Genomic DNA, 17,134 nt, shown 5'->3' on the forward strand with positions numbered 1-17,134 from the left:
TCATTAAATTTGCAGACAGATGCAAAAAAGAACAGAAATGCCTGCGAGGAAAATTAGTAATTTCGTGGAAGGCACCCACGCACTTCATCAAAGCCGTCTTCCAGTATTCTCTTCTAAACTTTTTTTTTATCCCCTGCCTTCTTTCAGTGAACGGGGTTCACACGAGCAAACCTAAGTCTAAGGAGGCGATTTCAGATGCAGGGCGTCACATCTAAACATTATAGCAGTGACGAAATATTGACTTTGAAGTTACTTGTCATCATAGTTGTTAACGTAAAAAACGAGGTCTGCAAAAGGCAATATGGGTCCTTTCAGTTTTATTGAGCCAACCCGGACTGCCTGGCTGATTTTCAGTTGTCTTCGTATTTTCCAGAACCCCAGTGGTGCGTGAAAGGTGTGAACTGCCACAGGTCCGGTTGGCCATCGTGTCTGTCTTTCAGGCCCGAGGTGCTCCATTGGAATGGAGGTACCTGGCCCCAGGTGGGACCACCGACTGCCGTGAACTCCAGCTTCGTGAACATGCTTGAGTTGGTCAGCTGTTCCGTGTTGGAGGCCGGATACCACGTGGAAACAGAGGAAGAGGGAAGAAGAAAAACATTAGCTAAACCATGACGAGTATTGACAAATAGACACTTTATGCTGCTTCACATTCCGGAACACTGCGTCGGCAGATGCCGTGGCGTCACTCGTAACACTAAGCAAGTGCCGGGCAAGATAAAAGAAGGCCAGTGGCTACAGTGATGCAGCTTATTTTATTCATTCTTTGCAGAAATAATGCAATAAATAAGTGTAAAGCTTCAAAATGATAACTTTGACAACGTATGACAGAGCTAGGAAGTGGTACAGACAGAACTGCAAATGCAGTTTGCACCACCAAACAAAAATTATATTGTAACGTTGGCTCATTAAATCGGCCGCGACGCCAATACGGTGTCGTGCAGTTCTTGGTTCCGCAACTGCCACCCCCTTTGGTGAAGAATGTCTTAAAAGAGATTTTGATGTGCATATGAGCCATCCGAAATTTTTCTTCATTGGCTCTTTTTTCTCGCGGTCTCTTCCGACTTAGAGGCTCCCGTCCCCCGTAGCCCCGTCCTGTCCTCATCTTTCTGTGTCCTGTTTAAACGCTACGTTTGTTCGTTCAGATTATGTATGGCCAAACTGGCCCCACAGTCTACTCTGTTAATCCACAGAGACTTCAGAAAAATCACTTGGGAAAAAGTTTATGTGCTGAAATATTTACAACGTACACCGCCTCCCAATAAAGTCTACGGCTGCCCCGCCCCACCTAGCTCCTGTCAGCCCACCTAGCTCCAGAACGAGTTCCCTAGGGTTGAGGGTGGGGGGGGGGGGGGGGGGGCGATAGAGGTTAAATACTGTGCCAGGTGCGCCACTCTACAGACCTACAAGAAAAATGCATGCATCGCACCTCAATCTGGACATCACGGTGACTTTTGTTTTGAGCTTCATAATTTGTCAAGAGTAATGTCACTGTTTGTCGCTCTCATCTTACGCATAACCAGCGAATTACGCAATTCTCAGAGAAGCGCATGCAACTGCGGACCACCGTGTTGAACGGGATACTGCTAGCGGACCGACCGCGCCCTCCTTCCGAAAGCACTTAATACCTCTGCCGCTTTCAGCGATCCTCCCAGCAGCGCAGCTCATGTGATGCTCGCGCCGGTTAAAGCATGCAGATTAAAAGAAGCGGCGCACATTAATAAAGGGTAAAGAGATTACTATGAGTCCTTTTGAAATTAGCAGCTTCATTAGCTGCTTCCGAAAAAATCGTTTCAAGAAAATGCTACACAGCACTGAAAGAAAACGTGTTGTATTATCTGACTTCATGCAAAAGACGCACACGCAGCTCAAAGTAAACTTCAGATTCCAACGCATCTGCACATGTAGCATACTCAAATCAAATACGAAAAGAGCCAAAAGCATCAAAGATCCCCAAGCGCTTTAGATTTCCCCTTTCATTCACGATCCACATTATACCGGAAACACAAGACACAGAACAAAACCGAAAGGAAGCGTACTGCGAAACTAATCTGAAGCCCAAAATAGAAAACGAAAACTGGCAATTGCACAGTATAGTCGATTCCGAATATATTCAACTAGCTTATATCGAATCGTTCTTATCAAGCAATCGAAATATCCCTTGAAAATCCCAGGAACCCTCAAACTGAGATTTCTCCACGGTTTGTTTGGCCGCAGCCTCATGCAGGTGCTCCATCTCCCATGGTGGACAGGAGGCCCCCTGCCTACCGGGTTGTCGGCAACCCGCCAACAGGCTTTATGGCCAAGAATGCCAAACACTTTATGGCAATGCACTTTCCGCCGCTAGTGGGTTTCGAACCCGTGGCGGCGCAACCAGATCAGCTTTGGTGGCCGCTGCAGTGGCCACTGCGTGATTGGGAAAACGTCCAATGCATGGAGAAAATCGCAGTTAGTTGGACGGGCTCTCATTCCAGGAGCCCGCTGGCTTTTGCCGCTGCTCTTTACACCTGACAGAAGTAGAAGCTGGGTGACCCTACCTTCATGTCAGTAGAACCATGCCCTCTGTGGCCCAGTGCAGCAAAAGGGTACTTTCCGTCGGGTGGGTTCAAGTCGCTGCGCGCCGAGATGGCGTTCTCAGCACTGTACGGGGGCGTGCAGTTGCAGCGCGACAACGGATCGTTCTTGTAGTCGTTGTACCTGCACCACACCAGAAAAAACATACATTGCTTGGAACAAATGGGCATTTTTACGTATTAGGAATTCATGTAGAAGCCGTGGCTAAGCAAACAACTCATGGGCTCCCTCTGTTCGTGCCGCCTCAAGGAAGCTTTTTAGGTTTAACATCCCGCGCTAGGAAGATAAAAGAGCCAGGCTGGAAGATATGAAGATATTAGGCAATCGCCAGTAAGGTTCTGAGGAAGAAGTCGTATTCTAAATTAACAGGGTAACCTATACAGTCCGTTCAACTCCCCCTGCTGCAATATTTAGCTCAATTAAGTGTAGCTCGAACGTCACGGAAACCTGACGAAGAAAGCATGGCACGATATTCCAGAAAAACAAAGTTCTTTGAAGCTCCCTTAAGTTAAGCATCACATTTAAATGTGTTTCGTATTTATATTGTTTGATATACACTGTGGGAGTGGGATGCTGATTGCTCGTCCTTTATTTTTTCCTTCGAATATTCAATGCATTCTTACAGTGGCACAATATTTTCCAACGCCATTTTTATTCCTGAACATTGCAGGTTGGTCTCACTAGAGATACATCATCAGTTTTGTGCAACGTGTTCTAATGTTTCTGATATTTAAATAAAATTCGAGACTATGAAAAAAAAAATTATAAATTGGCTGTTCAAAACAACTTTGGTGCATGATTTGGTGTCAGTTGGTGCATGATTTTCTCTTGGTAAAAGATGAGCACAAACACGACGATCCACGACGAACAGAGAAACACGAGGACAAGTAGCGCTTGTCCTTATGTTTCTCTCTTTTTCGTGGATCGTATATGTTCGGCTGAAAAGCTTTCCATTTGTATGCTCCCCAGCTTAGGCAGGCTACCTCAGACATGTCACAGAAAGACGTTTAATAAACAAACACGCGTATAGCGATTTGCCAAATTCTGGCATTTCCAGGCGATTTCCAAAATCTTTTTTCTTTTTATACCTTTTTCTGCTGGAAAGTAATTATAGATCGGATATTTTCCAACATTAAGCGGAGTATATATATAACAACAAAATAAGCTAAAATGCGACAAGCTGCTCTTTGAATCACCTCTGCGGTTGCCACGCTTTTGCTTTCATTTTCCAGGCAGCCAACAGCAGGATTCATGACTCCAACTTCAAGAAAAATCTGGCTGGCTTTTTCGCAAATAACTTCATAGATACGCTTCCTAACTCTGTGCAGACCAAAAAAATCCACATATTTATTTATTTATTTATTTATTTATTTATTTATTTATTTATTTATTTATTTATTATACCCTCAGGTCCATTACGGCTTTACAGAGGGGAGTGGTTACAAAAATTGAAATCAATCTAACAAACACGAGTTCACCTGCCAAGAGCAAGCTGCAATGCTAAAGATAAACGACTGCTGCCTGATCAAGAATAGTTGCACTGCATATCTTCTAATTTATCACAGAGATGTGATTAGTTGAACTTACGCAGCCACCACACCGCATACATGTCTACACAGATGGCTCAGTGACTTCAACAAGCTCTGCTGGGTCTGTGGTGATACCGGCCAGGTCTATTTTAATGAAGGTGAAGACTACCTATCTCACCTCTTCAACTGGTGCAGAACTAGCTGCCCTACGGGCTGCAGTTCAGTTCATTAGTCAGGAATCTGCACATGACTGGACAGTTTTCACCGACTCTAAAGCAGCCCTTCAAGGCCTGCAAACTGCACTACGCCGTGGGTCACACGAACAACTCGTTGCCGAAATCCGCAAGCTCTACCATGACGCCACATTGAAAGGACATAACATAATTTTCCAGTGGCTGCCGGGCCACTGCGGCATTCATGGCAATCACCAGGCTGACGAAGCTGCCCGTTCTGCCCACAATGACGGAATCCCCGTTAATATCCCCGTAACGAGAGCTGACGCAGCTTGTGGGCTTCGTTCCTTGAGGCTGGAGCTCACACTTTCAGCGTGGGACTCTGGTGAGTTGTGCAACGGTCGCCTCAGGACTTTGGACCCTGGACTGCGCCTCCGTCTTCCGTGTAATGCAGCGCATCGTGAAGCAACACTACTGTGTCGTCTATGGCTCGGTGTTGCCTTCACGAATAATATGCTTTCCGGATCGCGATGGCCGACAGCCCTTCTTGTGTGAACTGCGCCTGTGATGAGACAATCACCCATATCTTGTGTGAGTGCCCTGCCTTTGTAGCCGAAAGACATAAGCTGCGCTGTGCTTTGGACCGCCTTGATCCTCGCCCTTTCACAGAGGCCAAGATCCTCGGTCCGTGGCCACAACAGTCAACTGCCATCAAGGCTTACAAGGCACTCTTTCGCTTTTTGAGAGCGACTGCCTTAATTGACAGACTGTGATTATTTCCCGTTACTTCTCTCTCTCCTCTTTAATTCCCCTCATTCCCTTCCCCTGTGCAGGATAGCCAACCGGAATCCTTTCTTGTTAACATCCCTGCCTTTCCCTCCCTCTCTCTCTCTCTCTCTCTACGCAGCCACTATAGAAAACAATATGCAGGTGTACGCAAATGCTGCCGATTTCAATTCGATATATCCACTAGTAAACCATCCCGCCCTTTTTATTCATCATCACATCAGCCGGACTGCGCCCACTGTACGACAATGACCCCTCCCATACCTCTCCAATTTACCCTGTACTGTGCCAGCTGCTGCCACCGTATCCCCGCAAACTTATTAATCTCATCCGCCAGCCCAACTTACTTCCGCCGCCTGCTACGTTTCCCTTGCCTTGTTATCCAATGTTTTACCCTTAAGGACCATCGGTTAATTCGCCTCAGCATTACATGCCCTGTTCAAGCCCATTTTTTCTTCTTTATTTCGAATAGGATGTCATCAACCCGTTTTTGATCCCTCACCCATTCTGGCCTCTCATTTTTTTTCGTGAACACGTTCGTGGAGCACATTTTTTATAGTCGGCACGAGTGGTCTATATTCTCATTTTCTTTCTCACGAAGAAGCTTAGGCATGTGTGTTCTGTTACTACTCTGGCAGCAATAATAATTACAGCATGGTCTAAGCACGCGGTTCAGCTCTAGGGTAGGTCCAGAGCCATCTACCCCGAACTTCCAGCCGACTGGTGTACGCGAGTTCAAAGAAAAAAAGATCCCCTCGGGCAAATATAGCGAAGTGGTGGCAGGGACTGCAAACTATATCATGACAGAACATACTACAGTGGGATAGAAGAGTGGCCCCTAGTCCTCACCTCATGAGCTTGATCATGGAGTCCATATCATGCACCTTTCCGTGGTCTCGCTTGAAAATGAGCGCCCGTGGCGTCTTGTCGTAGGTGAACCAGTCGCCGAACTTTTTGACCTGCTCCGGGGAGCCGCTCATATTGAAAATGAACTCGGAGGCGCTGCGTGAACAAAGACACAAACTCTTAAGAGATCCACCACAAAAAAAAAAGTTTATTATTGCGTGTCCTTCCCTTAGTGGCCTGCCGCTCTCCCGAATATTTTAAGTTTATCTACTTTCTTGGCTAAAACTGAGAGGTGGTAACATAAAGAACTACCACCCCAGGTCCTGCTTTGGTGCAAGTGGTGAACTTAGTTTGCTTTTCTTGCTTTCCTGAATTAGTATCTAGATTTATTCGTCTCAAACACAGGACAGAAGCCGGCGACTAACCTCGGGCCACAGGGCCAGATACCAGCAACTTGGAATCTACATAAAATGACGAACCCTGCCGTCTTCACCTACCTCACGCATAACGAATACTTATCTCACCATGTTCTTTCCGACTAGCCGCCGCCTTCATAACTGCGCTGATGTTCCCGACTGAAGCCTACGTTTGATATCAGCATCTTAAACCAGCGCATGCAGTTTGTGCTTCCGATCGTCGGTAGTGCACGAATTTTCTTTTCTTCAGAAAATACACCTGGGCACGCCACAGAAAGGAAGAAATTATACGTTACGGAACGTTGTAGCTTGGCCAGTACGACTGGGCTCGCAGCACATGGGTGGCGTCTGTGACATTGATGTAGTGGCTGTTATACGGAGGGAGAAAGAAAAAACATGCAGTTGAAAAATATTCGGACACAAGCTGTCAGAAAATAAAAGCTCGCATACAGAACAAGCTTGCTCTGCGCACAGATATGAGGGCTTTTTCAGTACTACTGTATGAATTTTGAAACGGCCCATCTACAAACCTAATTTCTTCATAATATTTGTGTCAAGTGCCCATACTGCATTTCTCAATGACATCGACTTTTTAAAAGGCCATCTCAAGGTCAATCCTCTCTCTCACTTGCTCGGTGCATACAAATGCCAGAATAAATATTAACAGATATAAATCAATGCTTTTAGCCTATTTGGTGATATGCATGTTATTTATTATGCATCCCTTGCCAGGCCATTATGATAGGCTCCCCAGATGTGGTGAACCTATCATGGTGCTAATGGCTCGCCTTCTTTCTTTCTACGGGTAGCCGACACACGAGTATACGCACTGATCATACACCTCACCCAACCAATGAATGTTTATATTCAACAATCCCTACAGCATGATGACCTAGATTTTATTCCCTTTATTTTCAAAAACTCCAAAATATATTAACCGGAAGGTAAGGCCCCCTTCTGAAGTAAATCATTATTATAACTCATAAATATTTCACGCAACGTCTTTAAGAGACACATAGTCTATTGAGGGCGCCGCATTGGACAGCTCCGGATAAATTCAGTGCATGGGCATTTTGTATTTCGCCGCTGTCGGCCGCCAGGACCGGGAACGAGCTCGTGACTTTAGGGTCACCAGCCTAACGACAAAGCATTCAGTCACCGCGGCGGGTGAGACATTGTTGTAGCCGTTCCAGCTCACAACACAAAGTTCCAGTTGCGCAAAGCAGTGCAACTTCATGTCACACCGGTCATGTCATGTCAACTGCTCATGCCCAATCAGTAAATGCTGCTAAATCTTTCAACCTATGCATTGAAAACTACAATGATTGCACTTATGCTCGTAACCGGTCCTTTTCTCAAACGTAATTCTTACAGTAAGAAAACAATTAACAAATGTGCACACAGTCCATTCCGGAACGTGTGATTTTCTGTCTTCTTCCACAAGAAACGCTTGTCTTCGGTCACTCTTTCCACTGCAGCTGCCTACGCTGCCTTCTGCACGTGAACGGTCAGGTTGTGGTGAACCTTGAAGCTCATGAAAGTATTAAATCACCATTGATGTCCTACTCGGTGAAGCTCTCTTCCTCTCAGGAAAATCAGGTCGTCCACAAAACCACAACCCACAAAGAAACTTCAAGTTCATTTTATGCGGATATTTTTTTTTGCCCTAGTTGTACTGGACGCAATTAGCGCTTCAATAATGAACGACTTTGGCTGACTTCAAACAGTAAAGTTTGATAGTGGCATCTTCTAGGCTATGCTTTGCAAGGACCTTATTTAATGATTTGTGAAAGGATTATTTATAGCGGTAATAGTATTTATCTGGCAGAAATAAGTATAATTTGGTACAGTCAGGAAAGAACATGCTCGTTGCCAGAAAACTGGCCTGTTTCTACGCACAGTGCCGATACTTCAGCTCTAAACTTACGGTAATTGCTCCAACACATAAAGAAGTCCGTCCGGTAGCGGTTGTCCAGGCACAAATTTCTTGTAGTCTACTACCATCCACTGGTTGTTGTACCTAGAGAAAAGTTAAAGGTTCTAATTCAGAATAGGCGCAAATACAAGATAATCAAAGTCAAGAATACCTCAAGCCAAGACTTTTCACTACACGGTTCTTACCACCCTCGTTAGGTGATTTTTAACTAGGGTGGTCTGAACGCGCCTGCACAACGCGAGTGATGATTTCAAAACGTTGGGCGCAAGAAAGTATGTGCGAATAAAAAAGTAGTTGCCCGAGATATAAACTGAACAAAAATTATGCCCAATGGCTGCTTCCTTGAACGCACAACCAAAACTCTTTTCTTTTCTGCGCTTGCCTGCTTTTTACCTCAGGTTTTTTTTTTTATTCAACGTAACTTTTAATTGGAGTAATATCTCATAATTTACGTTTATATTGGCTTAAGCCCGTAATGCTCTATGGTGTGGGGCCGGGGCACTTTTTTTATTGCTTTACGTTTGCCTCAGCTTAGCATTTTTTTGTTCCCTCATATAGCTTAATATATTTACCATGCTTGCCTTTGAACGTAACATCCAAGAGTTTGGTCATCGCTTACCGCGATAACGCCCATGTAAAATAATGAACTCCGTTGTCTTGATGAGTCAGTGCAAATAATGTATCAGTGTGCCCTGCTCACTGCACAATAGAGAGAGATTTTCTGGCTCTTTTATGCTCGCACCTTCACATTGAAAATGGCAAGCCTGTGTGGACAGCTGAGGATAATTCAAGTTCTGAAGCTAATTGTAACTAAACAAAGGTTTTTTCTTACTTTCCTAATACTGTCAGCACTAAATAGCAAGCACAACGTGCCTCCTACTCTCCTTCTGCCCTTTCTAGTCCCGAAACGCATTTATAACGGTTCGTTATAAAGTGCGGAAATTATGACAGCTGCCGAAATCTCACCGTCGACTTAACATATTTAAAAGGTGCCTATTTTTAACGTCATTGTTACTGAACCTTACATCCCTCTTTTTTTTAATGTTTTCGAAATGCATCCCGAAAAGATACTACTATGTGTTGTCTTAAGGCAAAGAGTACGCGGGATGTCGTGAAGTTCGTTGTTGTAATAAGCATCCAGATGACCAAGATATTCTGCGCCAGCGTTGTTTTAAGTGGCTGCAATGCAAAAAGCTGAACTTTTCTGTTATTTACTTCCTGGCTGTTTAGGATCCACCTCAAAAGAACCCGAACTTGGCGTAAAACAACCGTTAAAATGCAGGAGAAAACAGTAACTTTATTTTGTTCTTGAAACAACACCTGACAAAGGGTCAAATCTCAAAAGATACCACGGATACCGCAGCGTTGGTCTGTCCAGCACTGTAAAAGGGGGATGACATAGACTGCTCTGCATGCTTCTTGTGGTATTTGTAGCGGCTTTGCACAGGAGGACAAAGATGGCCGCAAGACTGGCTGGGATTTACTGCCAGCACAAAAGAATAATACACGGTCGAAAACGCTCTTCACAGAACATTAGTTAAGAAGGAGGTTTTTAGTATGCACCCAGTTCACCTGCTTTTTTAGCAGGAATATGCTAAGCAATCTTAAAATTCTATTCATTTCCTAATACTTTTCCTTGTCGGAAAAGCCGATCGCGAGTATATATGAAATTGCTTAAATTTTAGTAGCAAAGTGTAGAGAACAGGCGCGGAAGCTTTAGTTTCCCGAATCATACGTTTTAGCGTCAAGCGCCAAGAAATATCTTGATATTGGTTTCTTACAGCGAAAAAACATTGGTCATTAAGTTTGTCTGAAAAGCGGTTGTGGTTTTGAAATGCCATTTATAATTAAGCTGTAGATTGAGCCCACCTGCTTTCTTTTTCACACTGGTAAATGAGCGACATACCATCAAACTCATTAAGCATGTTTCGTCGACAAGTTAAACCCTCCATTAGTATTCTCAATCACTAACAAATCCCCTAAAACCTTATAGGCGCAGAACGGGGCACCTTTTTGTTGCTGGCCTACTCTACGAATTCGAGCCTTTAGGCACAGGAAACAATGGCATGGTGCTCTTTTTCTAAGGAAGCCAAATTCTGATGGCATGTCGACAATAAAGCGAGACAGCACTCACGTGCCACTGTTGTGCTCGGCGAACAAATCAGTCCATTCCTTGGCAGTAGTTGCTAGTCGGTTAGCAACGATATTCCTGACGAATTCCAGATTCGTTTGCGGTACGATGTACTGGTAGAGGTCAGGATTCCCGTTTCCTATTGTGGTCTCCATGGTAGCCTGGAGAGTGACATCGCAAAATTACAAGTGCCAACACCGACTAGCTAATGCAGAGTGCGTACTGGTCTGTCAGACTGTAAGGCTGGTGCTCTGAAACAATACGAGTGTCATTTTTTTTTTCAGATTACGCTTATTTTTGAAGGAGAATTAAACGAAACACTAACCCTCGATCCAAAGCGGAGAGAACGGGAAATTTTAAAAAATAGGGGAATGCATTCGTCACTGCAGCACCGCCAGTCACCAACTGAACAAAGGCAGTCGATGCCGTCAAGGTGTTCGTTTCCTACTAAGAAAATGACACACATTCCTAATACGTAGCCTCGCATCAGCTTTTTACAGCCACAGTGTCATTATGGGGTGCTTTATATAGGAGAGGATTCCACACCGCAATGCATGTCCGTGGAATGAAAGCATCGTGGCACGAACTTACGAAAACCCCTAGGTTGCGATAGAGCATCATGACTCGGCGCTTTCAGTGAGTGATAGTTATCTTTCCAGCGTACTTTTCTCCCCCACATTTTGCTACTCAAGATGGCCTTAGAGTCCACTGGGAAGATGCCACTTTCATTCGCGTCATGAATTGTCCCTTCAGATAACAGGAATAGATGGTGGGTAACATAGTCGCAAGTCGTCACTTCTTGGAAGAAGTTGCAAACTCAAAAGTGCCACCATCTTACTGGCAAATAAAGTTTTTCCTCTCGTTCTCTCTGTCTCTCTCTCTCCCGCTTCTCTTGGCAGTGACTGCTGATGACGACAGCCGTATTAGAGGTACGCATTTATAAACCATCGTCAGGCACTTTGCCAAATGAGGCGACGCAGTACCGGAGTGAAACAATTATGAGAAGGTGCATCCACAGAAAGTTTGCATTTCAACGCATCACGCTTTCTACGCAAGCATCCTAGAAATCGCCATTGCAATGAATGAGCCGGATGTACACTCTTTGTGAAAAATATCGAGCCCAAGGGGTCAGCTTCTAAGCCGTGTAGCGAGGTTCTCTGGCACCGCTGGAAGTCCAAAGGTCCACAGGAAGCGATGACGAGAGTTGCACTGCCCTTCTTGAGATTTGGAGCGCTGACGATGCACAACGAGCCACAGAACACGACAAAGAAGGAAAGCCCTTGGACTGTGTATTTCTGAAAAAGACTGTACACGTACACAGTAGGCCATCCAAATGACCGCTTCTGAACCTAATACGCCGCAACTCATTTTTTTTTCTAAAGCCTGTGTCTCATAAAATTCTTAGACATATCGTGTGCTAAAAGATATCAATGTAGGTCACGTTACTCTGCATGCTGCTGCAAAGAAATGAGAACAACTGTTTATTATTGTTTTGTTTTTTGATGTCACAAATGCTGTTGGCCAAACAGCACTGTGTCTACGCTGTTCGTCCTGTAGAAGGAGATTCGTCTTTTTTCTCTAGGGCATCTCTTAGCGGAAAAAGCCGAGCTCCAGGCAACTAAAGGCTTTTAAGTTACCAGAAAACGAGCGTAGTGATTGGAATCTTGTAGTAATTGGAATTCCCCGAAGCACAGGGAATCAAACTAAGTTTCCCGCATACGAGGAGGACACCTATGGCAAGCTGAGAAGGATTCTTTTATGGTTTTAGTAGAGAGTTATGAGATGCGGGTTTGCACGCTCAATGCGTGATACATGCACGCTCTAAATGGTAAAGTGAAAATGATGGCAAAAACTAGACCTTATACCTAGACCTATACTTCAGACTAGACCTGAGCTCGTCCTGTTTGCCTCTCTCCTGTGTCTTTTCCCTTGCTCAGTTTTATGTTTTGTACTCATGTCATACCAACTAGCGCCTCATCGCTCACCTCTTCACGACTAAGAAGTAACAATGGTGTCTCTAGCACACACTTCCTGAAGACAGCTCATTTAAAAGACAATCTGGACCTCATGATTACTGCTGGAATACTTTCTAGTGCGCTTGCTGGCCTACCGACAAAGGTCAGGTTTGCCTGATGATTTTCACTTGCCTCTATACAAAGCGTTTTCCGGGTACGGCACGATATTGTGACCGCGTGCGTCACAAACCCCAGGACCAACTCGCCCACCAGTTCATGTTGTACAACTTTATTTCTTGTACAAGGGGCTCTATCTATTCGTCCTCTGTTGTTGAACCGTCCCATTTCGTCCCAGCCATTGCTAATGCGTCATGCAAATCGCGAATGCTTGGTTCAGCGCTGTGTTTGTCCTCTTCTTCCGTTGGCCTTGTGCCGTTGCGCTGCTTCACTAGACAGTCTTGATGGCGGCTACAACGGAAGGCCACGTTGCCTACCGGTTGCACAATTCAGAGCATGCTAGGAATAAATTACGAACAAATGGGGGAGATGCTTACCAGGCCAGATGAAATGAGATAGAAGTCATCGCCGGAGAATATCCTCCCGGGAGATGAGGAAAAAGTCAATGTGTGGCCAGGAATTCGTTCACCTGTGAAGAATGGTTACATTCACATAGCACCTGCGCAGAGGCAACCTCGCCGAATCCTTTCGGATTCCCTATTCATGAATAAAAATACATCTTAAAAGGAGGCAGATATTTTGTAGCCAGTTTTTTATATATTTTAAACAGATGTTTCAATCGTTAATTGACGTTCTTTCTTCGCTTCCAAAACAAAAATAACGATTGGATGGTGTAAAAAATACTTCTCAATTCCCTCTAACAACAGTATAAACATAAATATTATCATGTAAATGCATGTATGTTATTATAGATAGTTATAAATATCGCTTGAGATACAGCTCTGCATAATGCGACCTTGGCAAAATTAGCATGTTAACGTTATGATGGATTTCGCATGGTTATCTCCTTTTAATCCTTTGCACTATTATTGAGGGGCGTACCTGACCGAACTAAACAATATATTAGAACTAAAATACAAAAATGAGCACGTGTTAACTCATTTCAGTCGATGTGATTTGCTAGCGTATTATCCAGTTGGAAATGTTATGCATCGAAGCACCAACAAAAGGGAGGAAAGCTCGTTGCTGCATTATGGACAATGCTATGCGCTTTAATTGATGCAGTTTTACTGTCCGCCACAACTCCATACCACACTGAGCAATGCATGGCAAGAAATGTTCTCTCCGAGATACTGAAGTCTGAATTTCAATGGTCATCTTTTCTACACCGTTAGCTATTGCTTGCGCTTTCCAAAGATTACCGCCATTGTTGTCGTCCACAAGCCGTGTCGCCTTGTGGGCACTGCCCGAAATACAGCTCCACCTACGAACCCACCACCTCTCACTTACGAACCCAGCACCTGCCACTTACGAACCCAGTACTCTCTGCAGCGCAGCTCTCACCTCCGGGTACCCACGAGTAAAAATTTATATCCCACCACCAGCCCAGCGCCTGCAGCACAGGAGTCGAATGCGCTAACCTCTAGACCGCTTGACGCTGGGAACATTAGGCTAGCCCTTTTGCGACATAGTAGTTAATGTATCCTGTCTACTACAAAAACTCCTATATGTCTTCTTCATTTCATGGTCCCAAGTCAGCTAACGCCGGATCACTCATGTTAGGAACTCATAACCAACCTGCGATTTTTTTTTCTTCAGGCTGGGTAAAATTCCACAATCACGAAAAAAATATGTTTGTGATTGCCCAGTACGCTCTCCGTACTATTGCAATCATTGCGGTTTTTCGGTATCGCATTTCAGTTTCGATAACTAAAGCCGTTTAAAACCAGCCATTGTACAACGTCCGCCCTTCCTCTTGGACTTGCGTCTTTTCTATCTTAGCTTCTTTCCGAGCGCATTCACCACATCATCAGCCCTCCCTCACTATATTGTTTTTTGCCACCCCACGGCATGTGTATGTGAATCTTTGGCATATGGGCAACAAAAGCTACTATTTTCACAACACTGCCTTATCTAGTTGTTGATCATCTTAGCTCCCCGGCAAAACAACCAGCCTCTTTGGGCACGATGAGGCCCCTGTGGTCCATCAGCGCGATACCACGATCCCACAGCTATCAAGCAGCAAAAATGTCCTTGCTTTGCTTTTCCTACTCACAATGTAGTGAGATTATATCGCTCATTGATGTCCTAACAGTGTCAAATTCAATTAAACTACTTTTCCAAACGTATAAGCAGTGCTAGAAAGAGTACCCAGAAGAAAAGCAGTTTCACTACAGATTGCCTGGGCCTATGTGCCCTATGTACACCAGCAGATCTTACGTCCAGGTAGAAAGCAAGAAAAGAAAACAACCTAGCAGAGTGAGATGCCACATCTCGGAGATTTTAAGCAATGTATCTAGACCACAAAAAATGCTCAAGAAACTACTTGGAATACAACCAGTATCTGCATATTACCTTGAACGAGAGGCTTGAAAATAACTGAACCATACCGAAGAAAAATTAAAAACTAAAGCTCACATCTCAAGCCAGCGGAACATTTGCGAGCTATTGCACATGTCATTGCTGATCGGCATGACAGTGACGAAACGCTTAATCTGTACTCACTCGATTCGAAGGTCTGGTGGAAGCCCAGCGAATACTTCTTCAGTATCCGCAACATGCTGGCGTATGTGGACCACGTGACCTGGGAGAAGTACAGGTCGCTATTTCCTGGCAGCACCTTGACCAGAGCCGAGCAGGAGCCGTCGCCGGCAACCTTGCGGCTCACGCGACGCTTCAGGGAACCTTCCAGATCTTCAAGGTCGCCGTCCACATTTAGGAACCTGCCGAAGTAGGCACAACGTGTATCAGTAGTACGACAGGCCAGAAAGGCTGCATTCTAAACACGAATGCGCCTATGTGAGAGTGAATGAGGAGTCAGCTGTTCTCCTTTTCCTTTTTATAAAAGAGAGTGCTCTAGAAGAAAGCTTACTCCTTTTTACTCCTTTCTGCTTAAAGCGCTGGCATTGACAGCGCGCAACCTGTTTTATGGCTTCGCGTTTATGCTTCCTGCAGTGATGTAAGCGCAGGATCATCGCCAACTGCACAATGTTTTCTCAATGATGATGAGCGTGAATAAAGAGCCGGGGAAGTAAACGCATTACATGATGGGAGTAACCTTAGTCAGTAATGAGAAAACAAATTCATCCGAATTCCTTCAGTGGGAACGAAATCACTTTTTCAAAGATAAACAGAAGCGATTATTATTTTAAATTCTAGCCCAACACTTGCATCGGGGGTTCAGTAGGTATGATGTTTGGCTGCTGAGCCCAAGGTTGCAGGATCAAATCCCGGCGTGGAGGTCGCATTTCGATGGAGGCGAATATTTAAAAAGAGCGAATGCGCTATGCATTGTGAGTGCATTTAAAAAAACCCTGGCAGGACGAAAAGAATTCTGGGCCCTCTAGTACGGAGGCTCTCATAAACTATGTGCAAATTAGGGACGCTGAACACAGTGTAAAAACGGAGTAATTACACAAGGGCATCCACCTTGTCCTCTTGATATTCGGGCATCCAGGACCAGGACAATTTTTTTCAGCCATGCGTTTGCGGAGGAAGCTATACAATGTCAGTTTCCAGCTGTATGGCTCGCTTGGGTAAAAGCTAATAAGCAATTACTCTCTGATTATTACAAGGCTATTCCTCCGTGAGGGATTCCCACAAACTTTCGACCTAAACTCCATGTAGTACTTATTCTAGCACGCCGGCGTACTTGGAATTCCAAGCTACTAATGGCGAAACGAGGATCCTGCTTCAGAGCACGGCGCCATGTTGGCAATGCACTTTTTTCATCGCATGTGGTGCAACACAGCGAAGGTAGGCCGGCGTGCCGTCGCGCCTGCACTTGCCGCGCAAACAGTACAGCTGCTAAACACACATCCTTAGCTTTAGTAGCGCTAGCCGATGATGCAATCATAAGTGGGTGATGAATATAGCGGAACAAGAGCGTAAGAGAAGAGCATCCGTCCCCTATTACTCAGTAGCGACTGTGTGACGGGCACTGGCTACGTCCCGAAGAAGACGATGTCAGCACACGAAAACACATGCTGAAGAGAATGCTGGGAAATGCTCAAGTAAACTTCCATTTTGGCGCATCAAAGGCGAAACTGTGCAGAACTAAGAAAGCGCGAGGAAAGACGTTGACACTGCATTACTGTGCACCACAATTATACGTCTATAAAACCAGAAGTGTCACGAACAACTCGCAAACACTGCAAATGCGTGTCTACACGAATATCAATAGGCACATCAGCATCAGCTCCGCAAACACGACTGCGGTTTGAATTTCTCAGCAGCCTGTGCTTTTGGTGCGCAGCTTTCTGATGCCTTTTTTGTGGATTGAGTGCGGGTCATCGTTGAAGCCTTAAGAGGATGAGCAGAAAGCAGAAGTAGGTGAAACGTGAAGGAGAGGAACTCTGAAACGCGAGAGGGAGGGCCTCCGAGTAAATAGCCAGCTCTCTGCAAGTGGCACCCACGAGTGCTGACTTTAGATAATTCAGTCTGTTTGCGTCGAGCTTGCAGTCAGTGTCCCAAGGCAACATACCACATCTTTCGGCGAGCATGATCCCCGCTCACCCGCGCTATCCATTCGTACTGTCGACAATGATAATAGTTTTCAGTTTTTTTTTCTGGCTTAGGCGTATGAGTTGGCGCTATGTAGTTCCATTGCAGTGG

The 17,134-nt window shown here is 44.9% G+C and overlaps 1 protein-coding gene across 1 annotated transcript in view; it reads right to left on the minus strand.

Annotated features, from left to right (window-relative positions):
- Nucleotides 1-300: 300 nt before the first annotated feature.
- Nucleotides 301-17,134, minus strand: part of LOC149346395 (putative aminopeptidase PLBD2) — a 36,838-nt gene continuing 20,004 nt past the window's right edge. The window contains exons 5-12 of the mRNA XM_089586394.1: nucleotides 15,026-15,243; nucleotides 12,898-12,989; nucleotides 10,392-10,549; nucleotides 8,249-8,341; nucleotides 6,618-6,689; nucleotides 5,909-6,061; nucleotides 2,535-2,694; nucleotides 301-536 (exon numbers count right to left, since the gene is read on the minus strand). Of these exons, the coding sequence (XP_089442520.1) occupies nucleotides 351-536; nucleotides 2,535-2,694; nucleotides 5,909-6,061; nucleotides 6,618-6,689; nucleotides 8,249-8,341; nucleotides 10,392-10,549; nucleotides 12,898-12,989; nucleotides 15,026-15,243 (1,132 nt within the window). The 3' untranslated portion in view covers nucleotides 301-350. The remainder of the gene's footprint in view (nucleotides 537-2,534; nucleotides 2,695-5,908; nucleotides 6,062-6,617; nucleotides 6,690-8,248; nucleotides 8,342-10,391; nucleotides 10,550-12,897; nucleotides 12,990-15,025; nucleotides 15,244-17,134) is intronic.

The sequence above is a fragment of the Amblyomma mixtum genome, chromosome 4, assembly GCF_055824585.1.
Source record: "Amblyomma mixtum isolate Tamu chromosome 4, ASM5582458v1, whole genome shotgun sequence".
In the NCBI taxonomy this organism is placed as follows: Eukaryota; Metazoa; Arthropoda; class Arachnida; order Ixodida; family Ixodidae; genus Amblyomma; species Amblyomma mixtum.